Source organism: Ctenocephalides felis, unplaced genomic scaffold, assembly GCF_003426905.1.
Source record: "Ctenocephalides felis isolate EL2017-DRISC unplaced genomic scaffold, ASM342690v1 CF-g0.4_SCAFFOLD_01886, whole genome shotgun sequence".
Lineage (NCBI taxonomy): Eukaryota > Metazoa > Arthropoda > Insecta > Siphonaptera > Pulicidae > Ctenocephalides > Ctenocephalides felis.
The window spans coordinates 171,029,890-171,056,503 of record NW_020538040.1 but is presented as its reverse complement, the minus strand read 5'-3'; the positions used below and the strand labels follow the sequence as shown (position 1 = coordinate 171,056,503).

General features: G+C 29.3%; 2 protein-coding genes across 2 annotated transcripts in view; one reads left to right on the top strand and one right to left on the bottom strand.

Annotated features, from left to right (window-relative positions):
* Positions 1–16,325, top strand: part of LOC113377144 — a 35,566-nt gene extending 19,241 nt beyond the window's left edge. Inside the window, exons 2-3 of the mRNA XM_026617359.1 lie at positions 13,389–13,544; positions 15,977–16,325. Of these exons, the coding sequence (XP_026473144.1) occupies positions 13,389–13,544; positions 15,977–16,200 (380 nt within the window). The 3' untranslated portion in view covers positions 16,201–16,325. The remainder of the gene's footprint in view (positions 1–13,388; positions 13,545–15,976) is intronic.
* The window catches only part of LOC113377141, a 642,509-nt gene extending 618,700 nt beyond the window's left edge, over positions 1–23,809 (bottom strand). Inside the window, exon 1 of the mRNA XM_026617353.1 lies at positions 23,718–23,809. The gene's annotated coding sequence lies outside the window, so the exon portion shown is untranslated. The remainder of the gene's footprint in view (positions 1–23,717) is intronic.
* Between the last annotated feature and the right edge of the window lie 2,805 nt (positions 23,810–26,614).

Below are 26,614 nucleotides of genomic sequence, written 5' to 3'. Positions count from 1 at the left end.
AAAAACTTAATCTTCTTCATCTTGTCAATACAAGTGAAATGCTTTTTGAATTGTTGAAATCGGTCGTTCCGTTCTCTTAAAAACTGTATTACCGTTTTTGGCACTTTTTGCCCCGTATCTTCGAAACGGCTAGACCTGCCTTTGCCAAAAACTAATATAAAGATATATAAACATTTTCATTTTCGATTTTTTGCGAGTACTATAACTTATCCTACGGAAAGTCAAATATGGCATATCTCATACTCAGAAATACATATGCATAAATAACTTAAGACTGTTAGCAAATTTTAAAAAAAAGTGGCGTAGCAAATATTTAACTAATTCGTTGTGTATCGATTATGACTGTGTAACTAGTTCTCTAGAAACGTATTATAGTTAAGAAATATATAAATAAGTAGAAATATATTCTATGTTTTATAAAATGTATTAAATATATTATTATCAAAACTATACAGAATGTCATGACATGAATATTTTGTTTCTATCAAATTCCAAAGCTCCTTGAAGGGAGTATATGTGGGAATCAATAAGCCTTGGAATTTGATAGAAACAAATATTCATGTCATGACATTTGTATAGTTTTGATAATCATAATTTTTAATATATTTTTATAAAACATAGAAATATCTCTTTATTAATTTATATATTTCTATAATACCAATAAATATATGTTATATGAATATCGAAAGAAAGGAACATTACTCGGTGAAAATGCCTTCTTTGCTTTAACCCCTTACCTCTTTCACCGGGGGTTTCTCGTCGGCTGTCACCAGCCTTTGAGGACACGTCTACGGAAATTAAGTCTAGAATTCTGGAGCGCACAGAGAGCAGTAAAGTGCTCGAAGTCGTTCAATTATGTATGGCTACGGAGGGCATGGTATACCTTTCCTTCGACATTCACAGTGTTTTTATTTGCCTGATGTTATCATCTGAAAGAGTAATTCAGTAAAACAACGGATACACCAAAATAATGCTCGGCACACACGCAAGGTGCATTGAAATTCGAGTTATTTGAAGATTCGTTGACGTACTACGAATGACGAGTAAACGTAGCAGACAAATTTACGTAACATCGTCGAGTTATTTTCACATCTGTTTCAGACTATGATAGCGCATTCGTGATTGCAAACATATAGGTCACAAAAATAATCCGTTTAACGCATTCTTTGATCATTAAAATCCATATATTAACCACTAAATACATATAAACAAAATCGACATGGCAATTTTGCTTCCAGTCCTAATCCAAATTTTGGTACAGTACAATCAATATCTTGATCAAGAATTAGTGAAAAATGATTCTGATATTCGTACATCTATTCTTCTATCAACTATCGCATTATTAATTCCTTAAACCATAACTGAGTATAACATATTTTCTTGCATTCTATTTTCTATTGATAAACAGTACAATACATAAAATGTTTAAAAATGAATTTAATTTATTTTTTAAAAACACGTATTAACATTTCCAAAGCACGTTCCTTTCTATGCGCAAAGTATCACTTCATACTTTTTTTAAGGTTCAAGAATTTTATCGAAACCTAAAATAATTCTATAAATATTTTTAATTTTACAACTATTGCATATAAAATTTCCTTAAACCATAACTGAGTATAAATATTTTCTTGCACTCTATTTCTATTCATAAACAGTACAACACATAAAAAAGTTTAGAAATAAATTTAATTTTATTTTTTTAAGAGCACATCAACATTTTAATAGCAAGTTTCTATGCGCAAATCATACTTTTAAGTTTTAAGAATTTTATCGAAATCTAAAATAATTCTATAAATATGTTTAATAACTTTAACTATGTAATATAATATATTATAATAACTTTATTATATCACTACATATTGAGGTCTGGATGAAAAAGAATAATAAAAAAATGATTCTGAATCTAACGAGGTATTTTCTTGTATTCTATTTTCTATTCATAAACAACAAAATATATTTAACAGTTTAAAAATAAATTTAATTAGGCCGAATGTAGGAAATGGTGACAAACTTATTCAATGAGTTTTAATATAAAATAAAGCAATAAAATAAATGAATAAATATAGAGCGTTCATTAATCATGTAATCGATTTTAAGGATTTTTGGACCCCCTCCCCCTTGGTGATACGTAGTGATAATGAAAATTAACCCCTATCCCACCAAATAACAAGTGTATATTTAGTTGCAAGAAGAAATTGTAAAATTTTTGATTTTTTTTTTTTTGAAAATGTTAAGATTTTTGTTTTAATTTAGGTGAAAAATAAATAGACGTGATATCTTACTATACCCCTCCCTTTCTTATGTAACATTTCGTGATTTTTTGTCAACCCCCTCTCGCACTAAAAACCTCACGTGATTAATGGACGCCCCCATAATTAAAAAAAAAAAGATCTTACGTAGTTTGAAAATTATGAGCTTTTAAGTGCATTCTACCTAGAGCTTTGGTAAAAATGTGACTATTTTTAAATTAAAATAAATTTTTTATTAATTTTGTTCATTTAAGCTTTGGATTCGTAACTGTAAATAACATTTCTAATAATAAGACCATAGTCAAAAACAATGGCAATTGACCAGAGTCCTCAAGAATTGAGACTTTTTGTTGAACTATGAATTTAAAATTTTCAAAATTGGTCAACTTAGAGGTATTTTCCTAACAAAAAAATGCAAGTGTCTCTGCAAGTTTCATCAAAATTTAAAAAAATTAATCAGATACAATACAATAAGTAGTATGAGATAAATATGCTTCTAAAGCGCAAAATTCAACAATCTTCTGTTTTTTTTTAATTGCTTTATTATGAAACTATAAGCTATTTTACTATGTTACAATTTTGAATTGCACTTCTTCGTCAATAAAAATCAAATGAAGAAACACAAATAATTCATCTATTATAACAAATTTGAATTTTTGCGCTGTAGAAGGATATTTATCTCATACTACTTATTGTATTGTTTGCGTATTTAGTCCAGCCATTTAATCTTAAACAAGGTAAGAATTTCGGAGTTCGAGATACCTAGCTGTAAGTCTGTAAATACTTGTATATTGACACCTGAAAGTTGTCTCAAAACCTACATATGGTAACATATGTAGGTTTTGAGACAACTTTTAGGTGTCAATATACAAGTATTTACAGACTTACAGCTGGGTATCTCGAATTCCGAGATGAACTTAATATAATGATTGGACTAATATAAAGCTAATGATCATCATCAAATTTGTACATTTAATTCATGATCTGATGAAAGAACATTTTGATCTGATTGTAACATGGTTTTCTAAATGTATCAAAATCTAACGATGACTCAAATCCCTTACTACTCGTATTTAATTCAAATTAGTATATTTTTGTCATGTTTAGTTGTAATTAACTTGTATTTATAATCCGGCGTATATGTAATATATGTGTACATATACATATATACATATGTATATATATATATATTGAAAAATGTTCTATATCAGAGTGTTTTAATTCACTTCCGGGCAGCCCTTGATGAAAAACACGCGGAGCTGGTTCAATCACGCGATTGTTTATTTTTATGAAATAGATATATTGATTGCAAGACTGCCAATCAAGGCAGTATGTTTTCGCAAATGCCAAAGAGAAACCAATCACTATGAAAAATACTTAAGAAATCGTTATTTTGAAAATTGAAGTAAAGTGCAATGATTGTTTCATCATCGCAGATTCACATGAAAAAGGAAATTTAAGTGATATTTGCATAGAATCATACACATGTCCGAAGTAGTACGTTGCTATTACAATTTGAAAATATTATAATTTAAAAAATAACACATACACACACACACACACATATATATATATATATATATATATATATATCCTAATTTGATTGAAAATAATTACAATGTCACATCTTTGTCTCAAAATTATGCCAGACTAAATCATAATTAGATTTATATTAATAGATTCTCAAAGTGTGCGCAATAATAAATAGGCATATAGCCAAAATGTTTTGGTTGTGCACTCATTAATAATGCATACGTGTATAAATGATATTTTATTATATAAAGTAGATGACATAATCAAAAGGTAATTTTCAAATAAAAAAATCGAATGAAAGAAATGAAAACCATGTTCCAAATTTTGAAGCATTACCACGCGGCGTGTGTGACACACATTGGTAAAACCTACTACAATGGGGTTTTCTATTATTATCGTGATGTGGATCCAACAAAAACTAACTTATTTATAAAAAAATACCTAAATTTAAATATTAATGCAATAATTGTATGTTTAAATAAAGGATCAACTATTATTTGAGCAACATTTTCAAAACTTTCAATTCAAATTTCATTAATTTCAGCAAATAGTTCGATATTTCTGACTGACATACAATTTTATCGTCGTTCGTTCGTTCACCAGACGTAGGTATTTTATGCACGCGAATAGAGTTAAATCGTTTGTAACTGAAATAAAAATTTACTAGAAATATTTGTAAAAATAAAACTTAAGTTGATTTTAACTATTAAATTGTACAGATAATCAAAATTCGTTAATTGTAGCTCAAAACATATAAAATATGTTAAAAAGTTGTAGTTGTTTCTAGAAAACATAATATTTGAAAGTCCAATTTGAATTTAAGTATTTATTCTGACTAAACCGAATGAACTTCATCACAACATATAACACGTATCAAACAAATAACTATCGAACTATGTTCAGTAAAATTCCCAGTTAATTCCTAATTATAGTAATATGTGTTTTTACTATTTTTCTAAAATTTGTCATAATTTTCATTTCATTCAATGCAAAATAATGATTTCATGAGTATATTTTTTACAGAGATAACACTGTATATAACCTTGATCTGGTACTTTGTCAGAAATATTCATCAGCAGTTTTGGAATAATAATTTAATCATTTGTCGCTTGTTAAATTGTTTTTATTAACTCAATTAACTTTTTATTCACTATTTATTATTAGGAGTGAAGATTCAGTTGGTCTTTTTTACCCCACCCACATTTAAGCTTTTATAGGGATCATATATAAAAAAAAGTTGAATCTAACTTAAAAATATATATCTTATAAAACAATTAAATAACGTTACTTACAAATTACATTAAGGTCTCATAAACTAAACAACAGAGCTCACAACCAAAAAAAAACTAACAAGAGAAGAAAATACTTTAGTTCTCTTCATCTAAAACTGGTCCTTCTATATTATTTTTAATCTTACAAATGCGTTCACGTTTAGTATACGATAGTGAGACGAGATAAAAAAAAATATAGGAAAAAAACTTTTAAGAGCACAGGATTCAATAACTACGTTACGATGAGCAAAGTTTCACTTTACACTTTATCTAAAGTTTCAAAAATTTTCTCGGAATACAAAATAATATCTACATTTATTTTAATAGATATATAGAAGTGTTTCACATTAGTAATTTATAAAGTCATTATCTCAAAATTTTTATTTATATTTTTCTCAAAATAGATAATTTCCACGACAATCTTAATAGATAATATTCTCTAATATTAGGTATGTTCTTAGAATGCAATTCAACCAAGTTACATAAGTATCGAAGTAGTTCTGATTGATTGAAAAAAATCCGGTAGATATCAAAAATCTGAGACACAATTATTTCCCTTATATTTTTCTAAAAATAGATAATTTCCACGACTATCTTTATAGATAATATTCTCTAATGTTAGGTATGTTCTTAGAATGCAATTCAATCAAGTTACATAAGTATCGAAGTATTTCTGATTGATTAAAAAAAATCCGGTAGATATCAAAAATCTGAGGCACAATTATTTCCCTTATATTTTCCTCAAAATAGATATTTTCTATAACAATCTTAATAGATAATATTCTCTAATATTAGGTATGTTCTTAGAATGCAATTTAATTAAGTTACATGAGTATCGAAGTATTTCTGATTGATTAAAAAAAATCCGGTAGATATCAAAAAAAATCTGAGACCTTATATTTTTCTCAAAATAAATAATTTCCACGACAATCTTAATAGATAATATTCTCCAATGTTAAGTATCTTCTTAGAATGCAATTCAATCAAGTTACAAATGTATCGAAGTAGTTCTGATTGATTAAAAAAAATCCGGTAGATACCAAAAATCTGAGACAAAATAGGTAATTTCCACGATCATAATAGATAATATTCTCCAACGTTAGGTACAATCTTAGAATGCATTTCAATCAAGTTACATAAGTATCGAAGTAGTTCTGATTGATTAAAAAAAAATCCGGTAGATATCAAAAATCTGAGACACAATTATTTCCCTAGAGTCGAATCACGGTCGACCTTTACCCAAATGTGGGCAGACTTTTTGAGAGTCTTTCTTTCTTCTCGGTGTGTCAGAAAGTCGGCAAGGCAGGTGTGTTGTTAACACAATCACAATTCGTTCCTTAAACCGATTCCGTACAAGGAAAAACGAGCGACTAGGAACTAGGTCGTGTTATCGATTATAACACGCCGGAAATACAACGACGCGCTGCGGGCTCGCGATCAAACGCCGCCAATGCCGCCCGCGCTCGCAAATCGAAAACGAATGGGAAACCTATCAAATGTTGCAACGGTGAACCACTTGACAAGATTCTCAAAAATTAACCAGAAGTGATAGAAATAATAGTAATAACTAGTGGTGCATGGCATCGTGTCATAAGACAGATTGCTGGAACTTTCCGCACCGATAATGAAGAATTTAAAAAAAGCTTTGAAACTTTTTGAAAACTTTGATAAAATTTGACTTTTTTGAGAAATATGAAATTGATTTTTTTGTATTTTGAAATTTTTTGAAAATTTTGAACTTTCACCAAAGCGACTCATCGCCGCATCGCAGTCTAACGGCTAAACATTGGTACGGAACCCATAGAAATATAGACAAAACAAACTTGTAAACAAATCGCAGACTGACGTGGAAGGTCCATATTCGCCCAAAATTAAATACTATAAAAATTCGAACCGCTGAACTATACTGGCTTCTGGGACACAAGTCAATTCTATCTATAAACCAATATGGACTTATGGCATAGAACTGTGGGGCTGTGCGAGCAAATCCAACATAGTGCTAATGCAACGTGCCCAATCGAAAATATTGAGTCAGATTACAGATGCTCTGTGGTTCGTAAGCACAAGACTTTACACGACGATCTTCATATTGAATTTATAAACAGAGTTATACAAATTAACAGTGTCAAACATTTTCATAAACTAGAACATTATACAAACTCTATAGTCACTCAGCTTCTCGAGACACCAATTTCAAGAAGACTGATGAAGAAGCTGCCCAAAGATAATATAGAGGACCCTTAGAACTACACCATAACTTTATATGAACAGAATAGTAGAATCACTTATTGATTCTCTAACTTTCAATATAATATTCATCAGATTAATTTATATGTGTGTTTGAAAGTGTGTGTATGTGTGCGAGTGAATGACATAAGCCAAATAGCTCATAGGATTGTCCTGTATTCTGATTGCTATTGAAAATAAAATTAAAAAAAAAACTGATAATTTGATGTGCATATGTCTAATGAATGAATATAATGTTCTCTCAAAAACTGAATTACCATTTTTAGCTCTTTTTGCCCCGGATCTTCGAAAAGGTTGCACCTGCCTTTGCCAAAAACTAATCAGCACGTGTCCCCGTCAATGCGAATCGAATGTTTTTTGAATTATTCAAATTGGTTGATCCGTGTTCGCAAAATCGTCGACCACAATTTTAATCGGAACACACACATGCATACATCTATTTTTTCTAATGTGTGCCAAAAGGTTCAGAAACCTTTAAAACGTAAAAATGTATAAATATTTTCATTTACCAAAAAGTGTGAACGTCTATCCACTAAACCTCCACTTCTCGAGAAAGAACGTAAGTCTCCATATTGCATTTTACAAAATTTGTTTGAATTGGATAAATAAAATTAAAATATATATTGCTTTCAGTATATTCATATTAAATTATACATTCAAACTTATAGCATCAGTTTCCAAAACTACCACCATCTAATTCCGTATATTAATTGAATTTCAACTGGATTTCTGATGTCGGTGCAATTTCCACAGTCAACGATATTGCCCAAGTTTTGTTTAAGTTCAATGAATAGCATAACTTTCATTTTCCATAATTTAATATTGGGACATTATAACTTAAGTTAGCAAGTACTTATGTCATTGATCAGAATCAAATAAAAGTTAGTGCTATAGAATATTATAAATGCATTGCAAAGAAACAATTTTTGCATCAATTGACAGCGTATTCAGCTCAAAACTCGATTGCTATATTAAGTTGTTTTTTTAGGATGTGTCTAGTTGCATAAAAAGTTAGTTGAACTATTCTTATAATTATTTTTACCAACATTAATTTTGTGCTTCGAATTAGGGTAATTTGTACGGGCCAATTTGGGTTTACATTACATTCTACTCTACCTCAGCAAATCGCGTTATGGTTAAAATTTAAAATGCACTAGTTTAAATAGTAATTAAAAAAAATATAACCCCGACATTTTTATTTTCACCTCAAAACAAGTCAAAGTCAATATACTCGAGAGTCAAGTTACCAAAGCGTAGCTTCTTGAAAAAGAACTTTACAAAGCGCTGTCTACGTACAGCGGCGATACCATATTATATCCTAAAATAAATAATTTATCTGAAAGATCTCGAGAAAAAGGTACTATATAAAGAAATCACAAAGGGTCTTCACTTCTGAACAGGATACTGTTCCAATACTTAAGGACATGGATATTTGCTATCCAATACTTGACAATTGAATTTCTTCCTGTATTTTTAATTCAATTTTTTTTTATATATGTAGAGCATTACGTAATAAAAATACCAAATTTTAAACATAATTAGAACTACATATAATGAATCAACAAACAATAAAAAATAATGAATAATAGATATTACTAAGATTTGTCAGTTTTCAAAAACCAGTTTTAAAACCGGTTTTAGTAGAAAATACCGGTTTTCAATACCAAATGCACTGGCTTGATGCAAATCGAGAGCTGTCCTTAGTTTCACTATCATAGAAATATTTACACCCTCGTATGTAAAAATTTGGCATGAACAACGGGTAATTAAATGTTTTTAAAATTATTTAATCCTATTCAATTTTTTTTTGTTTCACTAAATTGCATAAAAAATATCAATAATTTGAATAACAAATAATTTTAGTCTAGAACTGCTTTTAATCACTCGAAATTCTCTGTTTTGTTCGAATAATTCGAGCAAATAGTTTTTGTATGAAAACTCGAAACCGGTTTCGGGGAAAATACTATTCGAAAACCGATTTCCGGAAAAATACTATTCGAAAATCGGTTTCAAAAGATGTCGATTTTTGTTTGGACCCAAAAATTAATAATAAAATTATCATCATCAATAATCATCTATCATAATCATGGTTCGTTCAATGCTATATGAATTTGCAAGCATATTTAATTCAATTAGCATCGAAACCAATTAAATTAATTATTAACCATACGCTATAAATTGTTTATTGACTATACGCTATAAATTATTTATTAACTATACGTTATAAATTATTAAGGATACATTTTTATCAGTTGATTTTTTATTAGCCTTCGCTCATTACTAATCATAACCTGAATATTTATCTTTATAAGTTAATTTTTATTTTCAGTCGACCAGTTGAGCTCAACTTAAAACGATAGAAAATCTACTGGTCAAAACGTATGATTATTAATTTGTGGCCACAAATTTGTAGTAAATATTACCTCAAATACATAATCAAAGACCACATATTATATTTACCACAATTCGGTATAATACATTTTGATAGATTATCAGATTCACTAAACCTGCAGTTTGTGGTTATGTGGTAAGAAAAGGAGGCCACGTAGCACTACGAGTGCTACGATTTTGACGGTCGCTCCGACAACCGCGTTTCATAGAGACAATCAATATACAAAAGTCTTTTTTAACCATTAATCTCTACAAATAATAAAATTTATAACAACAATTTTTAGAAACCATAGAATAGTTTCATACTTGATGCAAAATTTGATAATGAATATTATTGAATATATAATAGGGGAGATAGAGGTTTGAAATTAAATGCAGCTTATCAATATTCGTCATGTATATTTTCATTAAAATGTGTAATGTACACATAAAAAGGTGTTGATCTGATATTTAAAAAAATCTATGCTAAGATATATCAATGAACAAAAAACGTTAATCTAATACATCATATGAATATATATAAATGAAATATATGTATACATATATCCATTACCCCGGATTTGTGCTTTTCAAATACAGGACTTAACTCCTACTCGTCTTAAAGCCAATCATTTACGTAACAGTCTCGAATGATTTGATATTATATAACAGTAAGGGCGTAGCAACAGTAATCCTATTATAATTCTAATCGAGTTAACAATGAAATGGCACACTGTTCCATCAATGATAATGCAAAGTACTCGACAAAAAATGCACTTCGATTAATGATCCATGAAGAGCTTGAGTATGAACAGCGTAGAATAACTTCAGAATTTTTTAACACTTGAAATGCTGGTGAAGCCCCAACTTTCAATTGAATTAGTCATAGCACAGTGAATTAACGAGACTACATTATATATATATATATATATATATATATATATATATATATATATAATATGTATGTATTACCGGCATATCAATTAAATGTTAACCGACAACTCTTGCCCTTTAAACCTAATCAATCCTATAACTATAACTAATAACAAACGTACGTATCCTTAACAAAAAATTAACAATCCGACTGACAATAATAATTTACTTGACGTAGAGACTCACGCTGGTGTCATCTATAGAGTATACTCTATTTTTCTTGGAAAAAATTATTTTATAAATTAGAACTCCGACTAGTCAACAATTTTAGCACAATGACAAAAAATTCTTTTAAAATCGATTGTCTTTCAATCGAAATCTGGTTTATTCAATTAATTGCTTAGATCGCAATTCAATTTACAATGGAGAAACAAGCCAAAATTCAATGAAACAACTATAATATGAAAACAATTTAAAAAATCGCAGACAATTCAAAACTATGCTTACCGAACACATTAAACCTTTAAAACATAATATAGTTTTTCCTAACGTGACTACATTCTAAGGAAAATTTATACAAAAGACGCATCTGTTAAGGATTTTTTTAAACCATTTATAACGATAGAATAATAAATAAACGCAATGAACCCAACATGCTGTGAGGCACAAATATCTTTTATGTAGATAGTCGAATTTAATAAGGTGGCAAATGAAGAATTCCGTCAGAATGTATTTTAATCTTTGGGTTATTTATGTTATGCAACACTTTATCAGATCTCTTGAATAAATTAAAATAAAAATAAAAAAAAATCGTAAAAGGCTATTTACACGCAGCATTTTAATATTTAACCACATATTTCACCATTTCGGAAGAACATCAATAAATTAGACATATCTAACACATTAAGGATTAAAATTAAAAATCATATCGATCTATGATATATCGCTTTTAGCATATCAGTATTAAATTATACATTCAAATTTAGTGCATCATTATGTTCCCAAAACTACAGCCAACTCATCGAATGTTAATTGAATTTCAATTGGCTTTCTGATCCCGGCGCAAAATCTACTGTTAACTATATTGCCTAAGTTTCGTTTAATCAATTGCATAAGTTTCATTTTCTATAATTTAATATTGAAACAAAGTTAACAAGTATTTATATCTATTGATCAGAATCAAATAAACGCGATTGCTGTAAAATAAAGAGCGTCGAAAACAATGTCGCCCATAGGAAAATAAATGTATTGGAAAAACACAATAAAATGTCCAGTAATTGACGTGTTCAGTACTCGATTGCTATATTAAATGTCGATGCGTTTTTGAAAAAAACCTGTATGCGGGCTTTTACAAAAAGAATCTAATTGAAACATTGTGTTAAATACACATACATGCAATTTAGATGTAAAATTGCATTTCAAAATATGAGAATATTGATATAAAGAGATTAGAATTCACAAATATCATGATATTTTAAAATCAACAAAAGTTGAAAAAATATTTTTCTTCAATACGAAGTGTAAAAACTTTTTTGGCATCATGCTTGCTGACCATCTCTAGTAAAACTGTAAATATTAAACATGAAGTAAATTAGTAAATGATTAGATGGGAACTGTTTAGGAAAATAAAGTAATTTATTCAGCCTCCATACTTATTATTATTTGTACAGCAACTGTCATATCAAGTAAGGGATTGGTAAAGTAGGCATATATCATGACTATTATGGAAATTTTAGCCTTTTTAGTAGAATGAAAGTAAATAAATTGAAGTCTAACTAAGAATACAATAATAAACAATGATCTGAAATTCCATAGGTATAAGACACGATGATTTATGTAAACAAATAATAGGTGTAAATGATATTATACCTAACATCACCATTGTCCAAACTATTATTGCCTTCGCTGTCCTGTACCATTGCCTATATGTTTAACCTTCATTGTCACTATCATTGCCGTCCCTATTATCACATTTTGAATATACAATTATATATATATATATATATATATATATATATATATATCAACCGTCATAAAAAAAATTAGAAAAAATGTTTATACCTCGTTAAAATCTCGTCGTCATCGGTATTTAAGAAAAACCTAGAAATTGTCCTAACGTAACACTTTTTTGGTTCGGTGAATAACTTTTATTATTTTTGTTCCTTTAAACTTTGGAATCGTAATTCTAAATAACATTTCTAGCACTTCTTTCACACCCAAAAAATAAATCAATTGACAGCTTGCCACAAGCATTCTAGAATTAAGACTATTTGTTGAACTATGAAGTTAAATTTTTTTAAATATGTCGATATCGAATTGCCCTCCATTGAAAAAATGCTCTAAAGAGCTTTGGTAGGAAGCATTAAAAATGCGCACTTTTAATCAAGATTGTTTTTGAAGTAAAACTTCTTTAGGCGCAACTAGGGAGCAAATCTGTGAAAATGCAACGGATGTTGCGTCACGCCCGATCTGTTCGTCATTCGTTCGCGATGAAATCATTTCTATACGGGTCGATTATGTTTAGTAGTCGTATCATTCGTTGTATGCGTACCGGCGTACATCAACGAGGAAATCTGAATGTCATTAGATTTTAAGGTTACATGGTAGTACAAATTATGATTTATTAGCATTAGATTGTATTAGTACCCACTAAAACTTCCGCCTTTCTCTTGTCTTTTATCCCCGTTAAGCATTACTTCAAGGGGGGAGGATCTAGATTGCTATGGTTCTCTCTTAGTATTGTAAATCTTTGGAGTTACAGCTTATATGCCGATAACTTAAAAATTAAGTTCCATGTTTAATATGAGAAAAAATCAATTTGTTGTATATAAATATTCTTTTTCAGGTGATGCACTTTTGTGCTACGCATGTAACAGCAGATACGACCCAAGATGTGCTGATCCGTTCAATCCGTACTCTCTAGGAATTATGAACTGCAGCATGATCGTACCTGCCGTACCTGATGTCAAGCACAATATTTGCAGGAAAATGACGCAAAAAAGTAATAAAATACATTTTAATAATAAATATATTAAATAGATGTATACTAATTAATATGTAATTATCTTATTTATGTTTGTCTTTCATTTAAATTGCTTTTTAATGAGTATATGAATTTTCTAAACATGCTTTGTGTACTTGAATCATTATCATATTTACACGGCGCGAAACCAGAATATACAAGTATTAGTAGAACTTTAACTGCAAAAGTTAACAAATGCTAATTGATATTGATACACATAACAGAAGCTAATTAGAGCTATTCTATTTGTTCTTATTAATACTAATTAGTTACCAATGAGACACTTTTAATTATTAAAAAATTTACACCAAAGCGTAACACCATTTTTATGTAAGCTTCCACCGTAATAATGTCACTTAATAAATTAAGAGTAACTTACGATTGCATCATTAAAAACAAAAGTATTCGATAATAGCGATCTAACTGTAAAGTTTTATTATTTTATATGCATATAAATTTTATTTGATCAGTAATAAATGTTAAGAGGTATATTAGGAAATTAAATACTCATATAAACTGATAAAATGATAAAACGTATGTTATAACAGACGTGGGTATTATCTTTTTTAAAATATGTAATGTAATGAGATATAAGATTTTCCAATTTCTTTTTGGAAATATCGCGCCATGACAATTTATTCGCATATATTTGATGCAAGTTCAGAATTTAATAATCAGGTAAAATGTGTCAAAACTTAATGTATCAAAAAGAATTGAGGAAAATTAAAAACATTCACCTTTTTAATTCTAGAAGGTGATGTAGTGGGTGTCTTAAAAAAATGACACCTAACCATACCCCTGATTTCAGCTCTCCAAATATCTTGAAAGAGATTATTATTTACTGCTTGAAAAAAAATTGCAACATTTTTTCATGTCCTCGATTTTTTTTAAAAATAGTTGAAATCGAAATTTGAGGAAAAGCGTAGGTTTTACTGAAGAAAAGTCTATCAAGAAGACTGTGTACAAATATCAAGTAAATAGTTCAGTAAAGGTAGTAAAAATAGTAAAAAGTTCAGTAAAAGTTGAGAAATCGTGGGTATCGTTTCGAAAAAGGCAGTTTCGAAAAAAACGCGCGTCGCAGAGGAAGGAAACAAAAGGATTATCATGGTTAACAGCTATATATCTTTGAAAATTTTTTAAATTTTGAAAAATCCTCTTTTTTTATTATCTCTTTTATTTACAACTGTCCAGTAAAGGACATTCAATACATTTGATGAAAAATCTTCTTGTACACATATTCTTGAATACTTATTTTCAAACATGTCAATTTTTTTTTAATTCTAGGCTCGAATTTTCCTAAAATTATCCTTTAGTCATGTGAGTCGTTATGGACAAAATTAGCTTTTTTTAAAAACATTCATGAGCCAATGCTGCCCTAAAACAGACCAATGTTATGGCAACGCTATGTTACGCTTTTTTTCATATAAATGGTACTAAAAACTGTCAAAATGCTATGTATTTACTTTGCAGTCAGAAGTTTTATATATGAAACCTAACTTCTCGCATGTGTTATTATAACATATCAGAAAGATGCACTTATGATAAGATACTTTTCTGGCGTTTGTGTGGTTTCTGGGTTAGGTTCTATATTCTAAAACGCCTGACTGCACAGCAAATACATACATTCATTTTATATGAAACTAGTGGGTACATGGCATGGTGCCTTAAGGCAAATTGCTGGAACTTCCCGTATCGTAATTAAAAGTCTTGGTACGGAACCCAAAAAAAATTAAACAAAATCTATACACATTATTAAAATCTCTATAAAAAAATATCTGAAAATTTAATGTGCATATGTTCAATAAACATTTTTGACCGCCAAATGACATTTTTTTTTAACTTATACTTAACAGCGGAGTCCATAACCGCTGTACCTGCCTTTCCAAAAATATAAGCACTTGTTCATCTTATCAATACAAGTAAAATGTTTTTTAAATTATTAGAATCGGATGCTCCGTTCTCTTAAAAACCGAGTTTTGGAACTTTTTGTCCCGTATCTTCGGAATGGCTAACCTGCCTTCGCCAAAAACTAATCAGCATGTCTCCTGATCAATACGAATCGAATGTTTTTTGAATTATTCAAATCGGTTGATCGGTGTTCCCGAAATCGTCGACGAAAAATTTGTATCCGCACACATACACACCACACACACACATCCATTTTTTGGAAGGTATGCCAAAATGTTCAAAAAACCTTTGAAACCTAAAGATATATAAGAACTTTCATTTTCGATTTTTTTGCGATTATTATAACTTACCCTATAGGAAGTTATAAAAGCAGCGTAAATTAACGTTGTCATAACATTGGTTTATTTTACGGCAGAATTGGCCCATCAAATCAGCTTCCTCCATTAATGATTAGAACTATGAAAATCCAAAATCAGGAATAATTAGGTGATTTTTCCTTCCAGTTTACGGCGAGGTGCGTGTATGGCGCGGTTGTGGTTATATTGCTGACGAACGCGACGACAAGGAATGCGTGAAACGCAGTGGCACGCACGACGTGCAGGTCCACTATTGTTCCTGCACAACCGACTTCTGCAACGGTGCGAGCGTGTCCTTGCCGTCCCTGCTCCTGGTGGCACCCGTTCTGGCCGCTACGGGCGTATTGGGCGCGCTGATGCGAGTGGCGTAACCGAATGTGGTGTGATTTTACTTCCTTTTGCAAAATTTCTGGCTCACTACATAAATCTTAGCGATGCATTAAAATCTTTGCGGTCAAATAAAGTATTCAATACTTCGGCTGGTTAGAAGTTTCCTCACGAAAGTCACATGTAATAGAACTAATATCGACTATCAAATTATCAAGACATTTTGATGTTTTTGAAAATATGACTTATACAGTTGTATCTTGAGTAATTTCGAATTGTTTACTTCGGGGAAAACTTTTAGTCAACTGTATATGTTTACTACCACTGTTATTATTTCAGATTGTTAAGTAATAAATAAGCAACTCAATTACTAATTAATTTATTACTACGTTCATCAAATTTGCTTCAAGTTAGTCACAAAACGTAACTGCCAAATACGAAAATAAATTTAAATGTCGTATATATTTTATGTCTTGATGTGCAGATTTTATTAATGCAATAGAAATAAATAAGCAATTAAAAGCTTCATTATAAATCGAACCATTATCGCATTGATAAGGTTATAATGTTAGTTTATGTTTTTGTGATCGGTTTCAAAAATATAAACAGCGATCAGTAATAATAAGTCAGACGACTATTAAAACTTCGAAACTAATATAGAGTTGCTTATATTTATTAAGTTAAAATTATTTATAGATATTGTTAAGCACATAATGTATGTTTTTCCACTTGTCATGTAAAACCAGAAAAAAAGGCGAGCAAACGAGAGCTCGTGTTTAAATTGAAAAACTAAAATCTATATTGACAATAGCACACAATCTAATAACTACTTTTTGAGAAAAAGATATAATAAATAGTAAATGTTACAATATATTATAAAAATAAAATATGAGAAAGTTTATAAGATTTTTCCTATAAGTTCCTGTGTTTTTCGACATGGTAGCAGTTTAACAAAATCTTCACTTATTTTATTTTTAAGTTTTTTTTGAAAACATAACCCATTAATGTTAATGAGTTATTAATTGTAAAAGGTAAAAATAATATGTAAATTTGTGAATGTTTGAAACTGAGTGAATATATGTATGATCGTACGCTTACTGACACAGCACGCGTTCTAAATTAATTAATTAAGTACGATGTATTTTAAAAATATATTATAGTTGTAATTAAATCATCTAAAGTAGACGCCATAAATACATGAAGCGTTTTTAATATTAGAATTTTAGGCCAGTATTAAACTTGTTATATAATTTATAAAAAAATATATCTTATTGTTATGTTTGAGTCATTTTCAAATACATTTAGAAAGTGCAGTTACGTTCTTTGCGAATGGTAATTATAAAATTTAATCCTAAAAACCAGAAATAAATTTTGAGAAACTAACATTATACCAGTTTCAGTTAAATCATAAAAGATATATCCTTAGACGTATAATTCAGTTTCAGAATTATTAGAAGTCTCCCAAATTGCTAAATCAAGATTCAATGATGCCTCACAATAACTAAACAACTTTAAATTAATTTAGCATATACGGGAGTCTACTAAGATTTATCTATATTGATCTGAAACAAAATATTTTGAAGGTTACCCAAAATGTTAGACCAAGACAAAAATTCAATGATGCCTCACAAAACAAAAACAACCTTGGACAATTTTTGGTTTTGTTTAACATGTGTGGTAGTCCTTCCAAATTAAATTGGAAATCTGAATTATCTATTATCTCAAATCACATTTACTATTATCATTTACACTAAACTTCAAAGACAAAAACTAAACTAAGGCTAAACAAGTATTAGATGGTACGGTGGAAACAAAAACTGATCCAAAATTAGAACATCTTGAATTTCTCCAGTATAAGAGGGAGGATTCAACAATACAAATTATCTATGAAAATACGTATTTCATAATTTTAGTTGCAAATTGTCTATGGGTCACCGGCAGTAATTAAAATCAATTTCATGTAATATTGCTTGAAAGCTAGACAAAGAAGCTTGTGACACACGGACAGAAAATCAAATTGCTATAAAATAGCAAAATGCAAAATTTAAAAATTTTGCTATAAAATGGCAAAATGCAAAATTTAAAAATTTGGATCATGTCCTAACGTGCAAATAAAATATTACCATTTAATAAGTTATGTTACACTTTTGCCATTCGCTTTGATACGTAATTGCATTGCTACTAAATTATAAAACTATCAGAAATGTTTAAATAAATAGATATAAATACTATATAACTGCCCCGGCGCTGTAGAAACATTGTATACTTCATCGTGGGCCTAAATGACTATGTACTTCATTAGAATAAAACATTGTGTACAAAGCACTAAAATATTCTTACAGAGGCCCCTGTATATCATTCATGTAAGATATAAAGAAGTAACGAGCCTAAAAAAATTCATAGATAATAAGTTACGCTTAATGTTAGTTAATTAAATTATCTGACAGGATAAGATAGGACCCACCGCTCCAAATACATATTTTAAAATAATTATACTGGCGGAGTATATTACCGGTGACAAATTGTATCCCAACTCAGGTTGAAAACAAATTGATAACAGAAAATTATTTTAATATTTTTTAAAACTGTTGCTGCGATCGGCTATATTACAAGTTCAACAAACCTTTATAAAAATCATTCCAAAACAAATTTTCTTCTAAAATTTTTTTTAATGTTACTCAAATGTGCCGCTTATCCTGCTCCCTCCCTTAACCACATATTATTTTTGCATGTTTGCAAACGTATAGAAAAGTATTGTATTAATGAATAAATAGTTTAACCTTTCTACTCGGATGCTATAGCAAAAAAATTCATATAGATCTCTGAATTCGCGATTGGAAAGGGTTAAATGAATGATTTCTTACTAAAAAGCGTATAAGTATTTTCAAATTTAACCCTCCCATAATATATTGGAAATATATTTAATCTGTTTTTGAAAACTAATAGGAAAATGCAATTAAAGTCCTGTAATCTTTTAGTACAATGATATGCCTAATATACAAAATGATATAAAACGCCACTTCGTGTGTAAACACGTGGTGCGCGCAAGAGCTTTATTAGTAAAAAATTTGAAAAAAATATATATTTTGAAAATGTTATGATATTTTACTAGTCGTATTTAATCGTAGTTAAGTTAAATAATAACAGAAATAACAGGTGTTACAAATATCCTAATGTTAAAACAATATTGTAATAGTATTTATTATCATAATATTCTGCTGGTTCGAAAACGCAAAAAAAATCTATTCTGAAAAAAATATGTCTTTGTATAATTTCGGGCCTTCAATGGGATAAATATATTAATTAGAGCGATAACAACAACACTCTTATTTCCATTGGTATAATGAGAGGTAAAGTAATGCATGTAAAAAACTACTCATAAAAAGCTCTGGCAAATTTTTATGTACTAATTTTCGCACGTTTCCATTAAATCAACATAATGTAACTAAATGTGTGCAAAAACTCAAAAACAATTACTAATATTTTTTTCCTAGTTATATGAATCATGGATATCGGGTTCTGTCGAGTTGGCTTCAGTAAATGGTAAATAAATTATTAAAGCTTTTAAAAATATAAATAAATAATAATAAAAATATAAAGTTAGAGCAAGTACGTAGAAATAAAATAGATTTTGCGAAGAAGCGCCAAAAATCTTTGTTTTGTTCAAATCTTTACCTACCATTTATAGTACCAATGTAAACAGTAAACACATACCTAGATGTATTATATTTAAATATCGCCATACAAGTATTATTTAATTAATACTACACATGTAAATATTTCTAACATAAGTTCACTGTTATTTGTTTCTTAAATAATCGCCTAAGACCTAATTATTTAACACTTATATTATAATGAGGAATAGATAAAATTTCTTAATATTTGGGACATGTGTCAGAGTATGATCTTCAATAAAATCTTCAAAATTAAACTACTTTTTGACATAATAAATACCAGTGTTGTCGCATACAGTAATATCTAATAAGCGATTTTTAAAAATTATAATATTATAAAGCAAAAAAAATCGCCATGGGCTCATGGATAAGTAAATAGGGTACTAACTTCTAGAAACGTTTTCTTTTGAACATAAGTAATAATTCTTACATATCAACTGTGAAAAAATAACTTTTGGACGGCAAAATTATTTTATTTTTAAACCGTCAGTGGTTGACAAATAATTATTTTAGCAGGATTTAAAAATATGCTACATGATGGAATTCTTCCACACATTTTTTTGAACATGATAACTTCTAAAACAACATTTTCAATGTTATTCATAAAGGTTTACAAAATTTACACAAAACAAAAGAATATTTAAAATCGCATTAAAATATTTTATTAGTTTATAAGTACGTCCAAACCCAACATCAGTCAGTTTGTTGGCTGATCAAAAAAAAATCTACAATAAAAATTATATTTGGGAATGAAAAATACTGATTTATTTGCGCTTGACGTAAATTTTAAAAATAGTTTTAATTCACAGTGCGATTGGAAACAAATGTTTTTTGCATCATATATAAAAACACTATAAAATTAATATCAACTATATATAAAATAGTGTAATTGGATTACAATTCTGTAATACGTTCACTTATATATGGATGTATATAAAAAATTATAAATATTTGAATTATTTAATTAATACGTTTCTACACTAAATGTGTGGCATCATTCAGCAAGTTTATACCAAGAAGAACAAAACATAAAAATTGTTATGTAACAAAACAATGAACACGAAATTTTTGAATTAAAATTAAAATATAAATCAAAAATGATTTTTAATAAGGTGACCATACGCCTACCTGTTTGGCCGGGACGATCCCGGATTTCTACCTTGTGTCCCGGGTTTTTCTTAAAGCAATATTTGTCCCGGATTGACCCGGTTTCTCGAAAATTAATAGGTAAATTAACAAAACTTATGAAAATAAACGAACAAGTGTAATTTTTTTGACGAAAAAAATTTTATACAAGGGTCAAAAACGAAAAAAAACATATAGATCAAAAAATATCATAGACAAAGAAGAATTATATATAATCGAACGATAACTGAAAGTCAGCAATTCTGATTTTAAAAAAATTGATTCATATAAAAAAAACTATTACAAACCCCCCTCCCACTCCAGCTTGAATTAGCATAACTAAAAATTGCCGTCCCGGTTTTGACTTAAAAAGATATGGTCACCTTATTTTTCACATTATTTAAATTTTGCCTGTTGTGTTGTGTTTTCTTATAACAATGCTTATTCCTTTTGTGTTGTTCCTGGCATAAACGTGCTGCATGATGACACACATATGGTGTCAAAACGTACAAAATAAATAAACCAAGTATTTATAATGTTTTATTTAAACAATTTGGTTGAACAAAACTCAAAAATGCGTTTTGACGTTGAATAAAAAATATAAGTATTATATAAAACTTAGAATGACAAATTACTACAGAAAACAAATTTGATGATTGGGGTCGACATACAAAACAGATTGGATTTGATTATCTAAACAGAAATAAATTTTGTGTTAATAAATCTTGATTATATTACGAACAAGTTTTTCATATTATGATTTAAAATATATTTTAGAATCGACGTTGAAAATAGCTTAGAACGTCGATTTAGTAACAAATTGTATTATAGAAATTATAATTGTATAGTGTTCCAATTTCATTACGTCGAGATAAATAATAATTAAGCGTAGATTTAAGAGCAACACAAGTTGCACCTCTATAGAAACATGAATTATTTGATACTGGAAAAGAGAAATTTCATCACCGACGTGGATGTTCAACAGTAAAGGAATGGCATATAAATTTTCCGCAAAAACATCTTCCAACATCAAATGCTGTTCATTCTACTAAAAATATCCAAAACTTTACGAATGTAACTCTTTTGTATGTATCAATTAATTATTGTACGCACCGATACTATTTCCGACTTAGAATTGGAAACGATTTTAGACGGTGTAAAATGCAAACGCTAATATTTCTTACATGTTTTATTAATTAAATTAAATAGAAACAGAATTATGGAGTTAGAACCATAACGCAAAGAATAGCTAATGTTAGATGTAGAAATTATTATTACAATATTTATGTATTTAAGTTAGGTGAAGAATTGTTGAAATTGTTAATAAATTAATTTAAAAAAGGCTATATTGTAGACGAAATAGAATGCACAGCTATTTTTTTCATGAGAATTCATTTCCATAGAAATATACTATAAAGTGCCGTTAGTTCTGTATAAAAACGTTTATTGTTTCTTTAGAGGACTAATCAAAGTGCATAATTAGAAAATACATGTAAATGCAAGAAATGATATGTCACTGATCAAAGCTATGAAATAAAACTATTATACTCAAATATTTTTTGTTTCGTAGAAATAATTTCAGCTCTTTTCAGATAATTATTAAATTACTGTATAATATAGTAGTGTAAGTGAATGGTGATGAAAACCTTTAAGCCTGGTTACAAATGAAAACAACCTTTTAATATCATTTATAAATAATTTCTGTGGATTTCACAATAATGCATATTCAACCATCTTAATAGAGACACAATAGTTACAAAGTTTAATCAGGTAGATGATATAATCCAGTTGATGATATGCTCTGTCCAGAATAGTAATTCTTTCGAAGTTATAAATTTTACAAAATTTGAAAAAAAAATAACATTCATTACATGCACCAATGCAGTGAACTACCAACAGAAATACTTCGATTGGTACACAGAATTCTAAGAAAATCGCCCTTGTAGTACCAAGTAGGTACACAGAATTGTAAAAAAAAATATATCCCAATTATATATATATATATATATATATATATAATATATATATATACAAAAATTTTGGATGTAATAATATAAAAAATTAGAGTTTATTATTGTATACAAAATCATGTTCTTCTTTTATTCGAATAGCAATCAGAACGTACGAGTTCTATGAGCTTCTTTGATCACATTTCTTCTGTGTATCTTTTTTAGAAGGAAACCCGAAAGTTGGTTTATCTCTATATTTGATTATTTATATTATATTTATATTGACGCAGCAATGCTGTAAAAGGCTATTAACTTTGAATAAAAAATGCTTTAAAATTGGATCATATTCATATATTATAATTATATTTTATTATTATATTTACAGATTTAAATCTTGATTAATTTATATTATTTAATTTAATAATATGGATATTATAATGATATTTATAATATTTAGAATTAGACTAATGAATATGATTGATGATGTATGATTGAAAATATGATGATCGATTGTTTTGTAATGATGTATGCGAGAATAACAACACTTATTTGATAATGTAATGATTTTGGAAACAACTTCCATAAGAAAATGATTGAAGGCAAAATAAATATTAGCCTTTAACCACCGATTGTTCCAAGACTTTGTTAGCAAAATAAAGATATAATCTTATCAATAGTAAATTTCCTACCTTGTGATTTTTCAGTATGTTACTGTCTTTGACCTAATAAGAAATGTCCTTCTCAATTTAACAATAACTTATTTATGTTAACCAAAAAGTGTAAGTGTAGTTTATGTAATCAATGACTTTTCACCTGTTTTTGTTTTTTTTTTTGGAATGTAGTAAATAATTCTAGTAACTTCTAGATATCTATAGCGCTTCTATCTTGAAAAGGAGTGAGCTGAAAAACAAAAAAGTACATTGAGAATTATTAATATATATTATATTATATATATATATATATATATATATATATATATAGAAAGAAAAAAGTTTGTGGCGTGTTTTGTAGTGTTAGTTGCAAATTCTCACAATCACAGGGGTAGCAGTAAATGCTCGATGAAAAGGTGACACTTTTAGCTTTATTATAATTTAGTAACCATCTAAATTGGTCAAGAGTAAGCAAGGGTAGTAATAATAATACTTCTCTTGCTAAATTTTTTTATTCTGATAATTTTAATGTGAAAAGATATACAATGCTTCTGTTCTAATTCAATAATTTAGAAGTTTGTTGTTATGAAAAAGTACAGCTAGATTAGTGTATCAGCACTGTCGACATTTGTATGGAACTAGTCCATTGACCAGAAAACGGTTTAAACCAATTACACCAATCTGGCTTTAAAAGGTAGCTTGATGTGTGGGAACTTCATGAGTTGAACGCGAAAAACTTGGTAGACGATTTAACACTTGCGATGCGCTGCTGAAAGTGTAATCAAAAATCAACACTTCTGAAACATTTCATAACTGGTGATGAAGAATAGATACATACAACAATGAAAGCAAAAAAAAATCATGGTTAAGTGATGAGTGACCAGAAGCGTTTACAAGTCAGAAATGACCATGAATAAGGTGATGCAGTAGTGAGACACTGACAAAGGTGGTGTTGTGGTGAGACTAGAAGGTAATCATCAATTGCAAGCTTCTTCCAATTGGTCAGACAATTAATCATCAACCCTAATCTAAATAATCTAGAAAATCACGCCCTGACAATTGAAAGAAAACGATCTGAATTAAAGAGATTATTGTCACCATCCTGACTACATGCCCAACCATGTACTTTTTGGTGACCTGCCAAAAGTTGCAAAAGCTTGGTGGAGAAAATTGGGATGCATACACCATATAGTTCAGAACTTCAGACAAAGCACCCTCTGACTAGCATTTGTTCAGATCTCTGCAGAATTCTCTTATGGAATTCAAATGATTTCAAAAGGAATCTGTAAAAAAGCTATAGATTCAATTTTTTGATCGAAACATTGAAGTTCTTACCGATGGCATCATGACTTTACCCAAAAAATGGTAATGGTAATGATCTAAGTGATGATGAGGGACCACAAGCGTTTACAAAGATAAATATGACACTGAAAAAGGTGATGTTATATTTGTGGTTGGACTGAAAGTGTAACCGTCAATCGAAGGCTACTTCTAGTTGGTCAGACAATTAATTCATCAACCCTAATGTAAATAACTAGAGAGATTACATAAAAAAATTTAAAGAAACGGCATAGATTGAAGATAATGTCATCTATCATGACAATGACCAACCATGTACTTTTTTGGTGACCTGCCAAAAGAAAACGGTTTGAATTGAAGATATTGTCTTCTATCATGACAATGCCCAAACATATGCTTTTTTAGTGACCTGCCAAAATAAAACGGCCTGAATTGAAGATATTGTCTTCTATCATGACAATGCCCAACCATATACTTTTCTGGTGACCTGCCAAAAGAAAACCGCCTGAATTGAAGATATTGTCTTCTATCATGACAATGCCCAACCATGTACTTCTTTGGTGACCTGCCAAAAGAAAATGGCCAGAATTGAAGATATTGCTTTCTATCATGACAATGCCCAACCATGTTCTTTTTTGATAACCTGCCAAAAGAAAACAGCCTGAATTGAAGATATTGTCTTCTATCATGACAATGCCCAACCATATACTTTTTTGGTGACCTGCCAAAAGAAAAACGCCTGAATTGAAGATATTGTCTTCTATCATGACAATGCCCAACCATGTACTTTTTTGGTGACCTGCCAAAAGAAAACGGGCGGAATTGAAGATATTGTCTTCGATCATGACAATGCCTAACCATGTACTTTTTTGGTGACATGCCAAAAGAAAACGGTCTAAATTGAAGATATTGTCTTCTATCAGGACAATGCCTAACCATGTAATGCCAAAAGAAAATGGAAAGAATTGAAGATATTGTCTTCTATCATGACGATGCCCAACCATGTACTTTTTTGGTGACCTGCCAAAACAAAATGGTCTTAATTGAAGATATTGTCTTTAATCAGGACAATGCCCAACCATGTAATGCCAAAAAAAATGGAAAGAATTGAAGATATTGTCTTCTATCATGACAATGCCTAACCATGTACTTTTTAGTGACCTGCTGAAAGTTGCAAATGCTGGAGATGGTGGAGAAATTTGGATGCATCCAGAGTATAGTTCAGACATCCTCTGCCTAAGAACTCTCTTAATGAAATTAAACTAATTTCAAAATAAGCCTGTAAAAAGCAATGAATTCAGTTTTTCAATAAGAAACCATTGAAGTTCTTTACCGATGAACATTCTCAATGGATAAAAATACAATAAATAAAATGGGGGTGCTGCCCTAGTGGCAGGTGTAGCTGAGTTAAACTCCAACTCGATTCAGGGAATAATAGTGTGAGAGATTTCCCATTGCCATTTCACACCGCAGTGCCCGAGCTGGGCTTATTTTCAATTGGAAACATATTTTTGATCTATTATTTTCAATTGAAAATGGACATCGCGCTGCTATCAATGATAATGGAGCATGTTTATTTTAAATAAGTTTACTTTCACACTATAAAAAATTCTGTTCAGTTTCAGTAAAAAAAACGCCAAGAACTTCATTCAGCCAATTATATATGTATAATATATACACAACATTATAATATGCAAGTGTTCAGAACTTACAAGATGTATTCAGATCAAGCCAAATTCAAATTCGACTATGTTTTAAAAT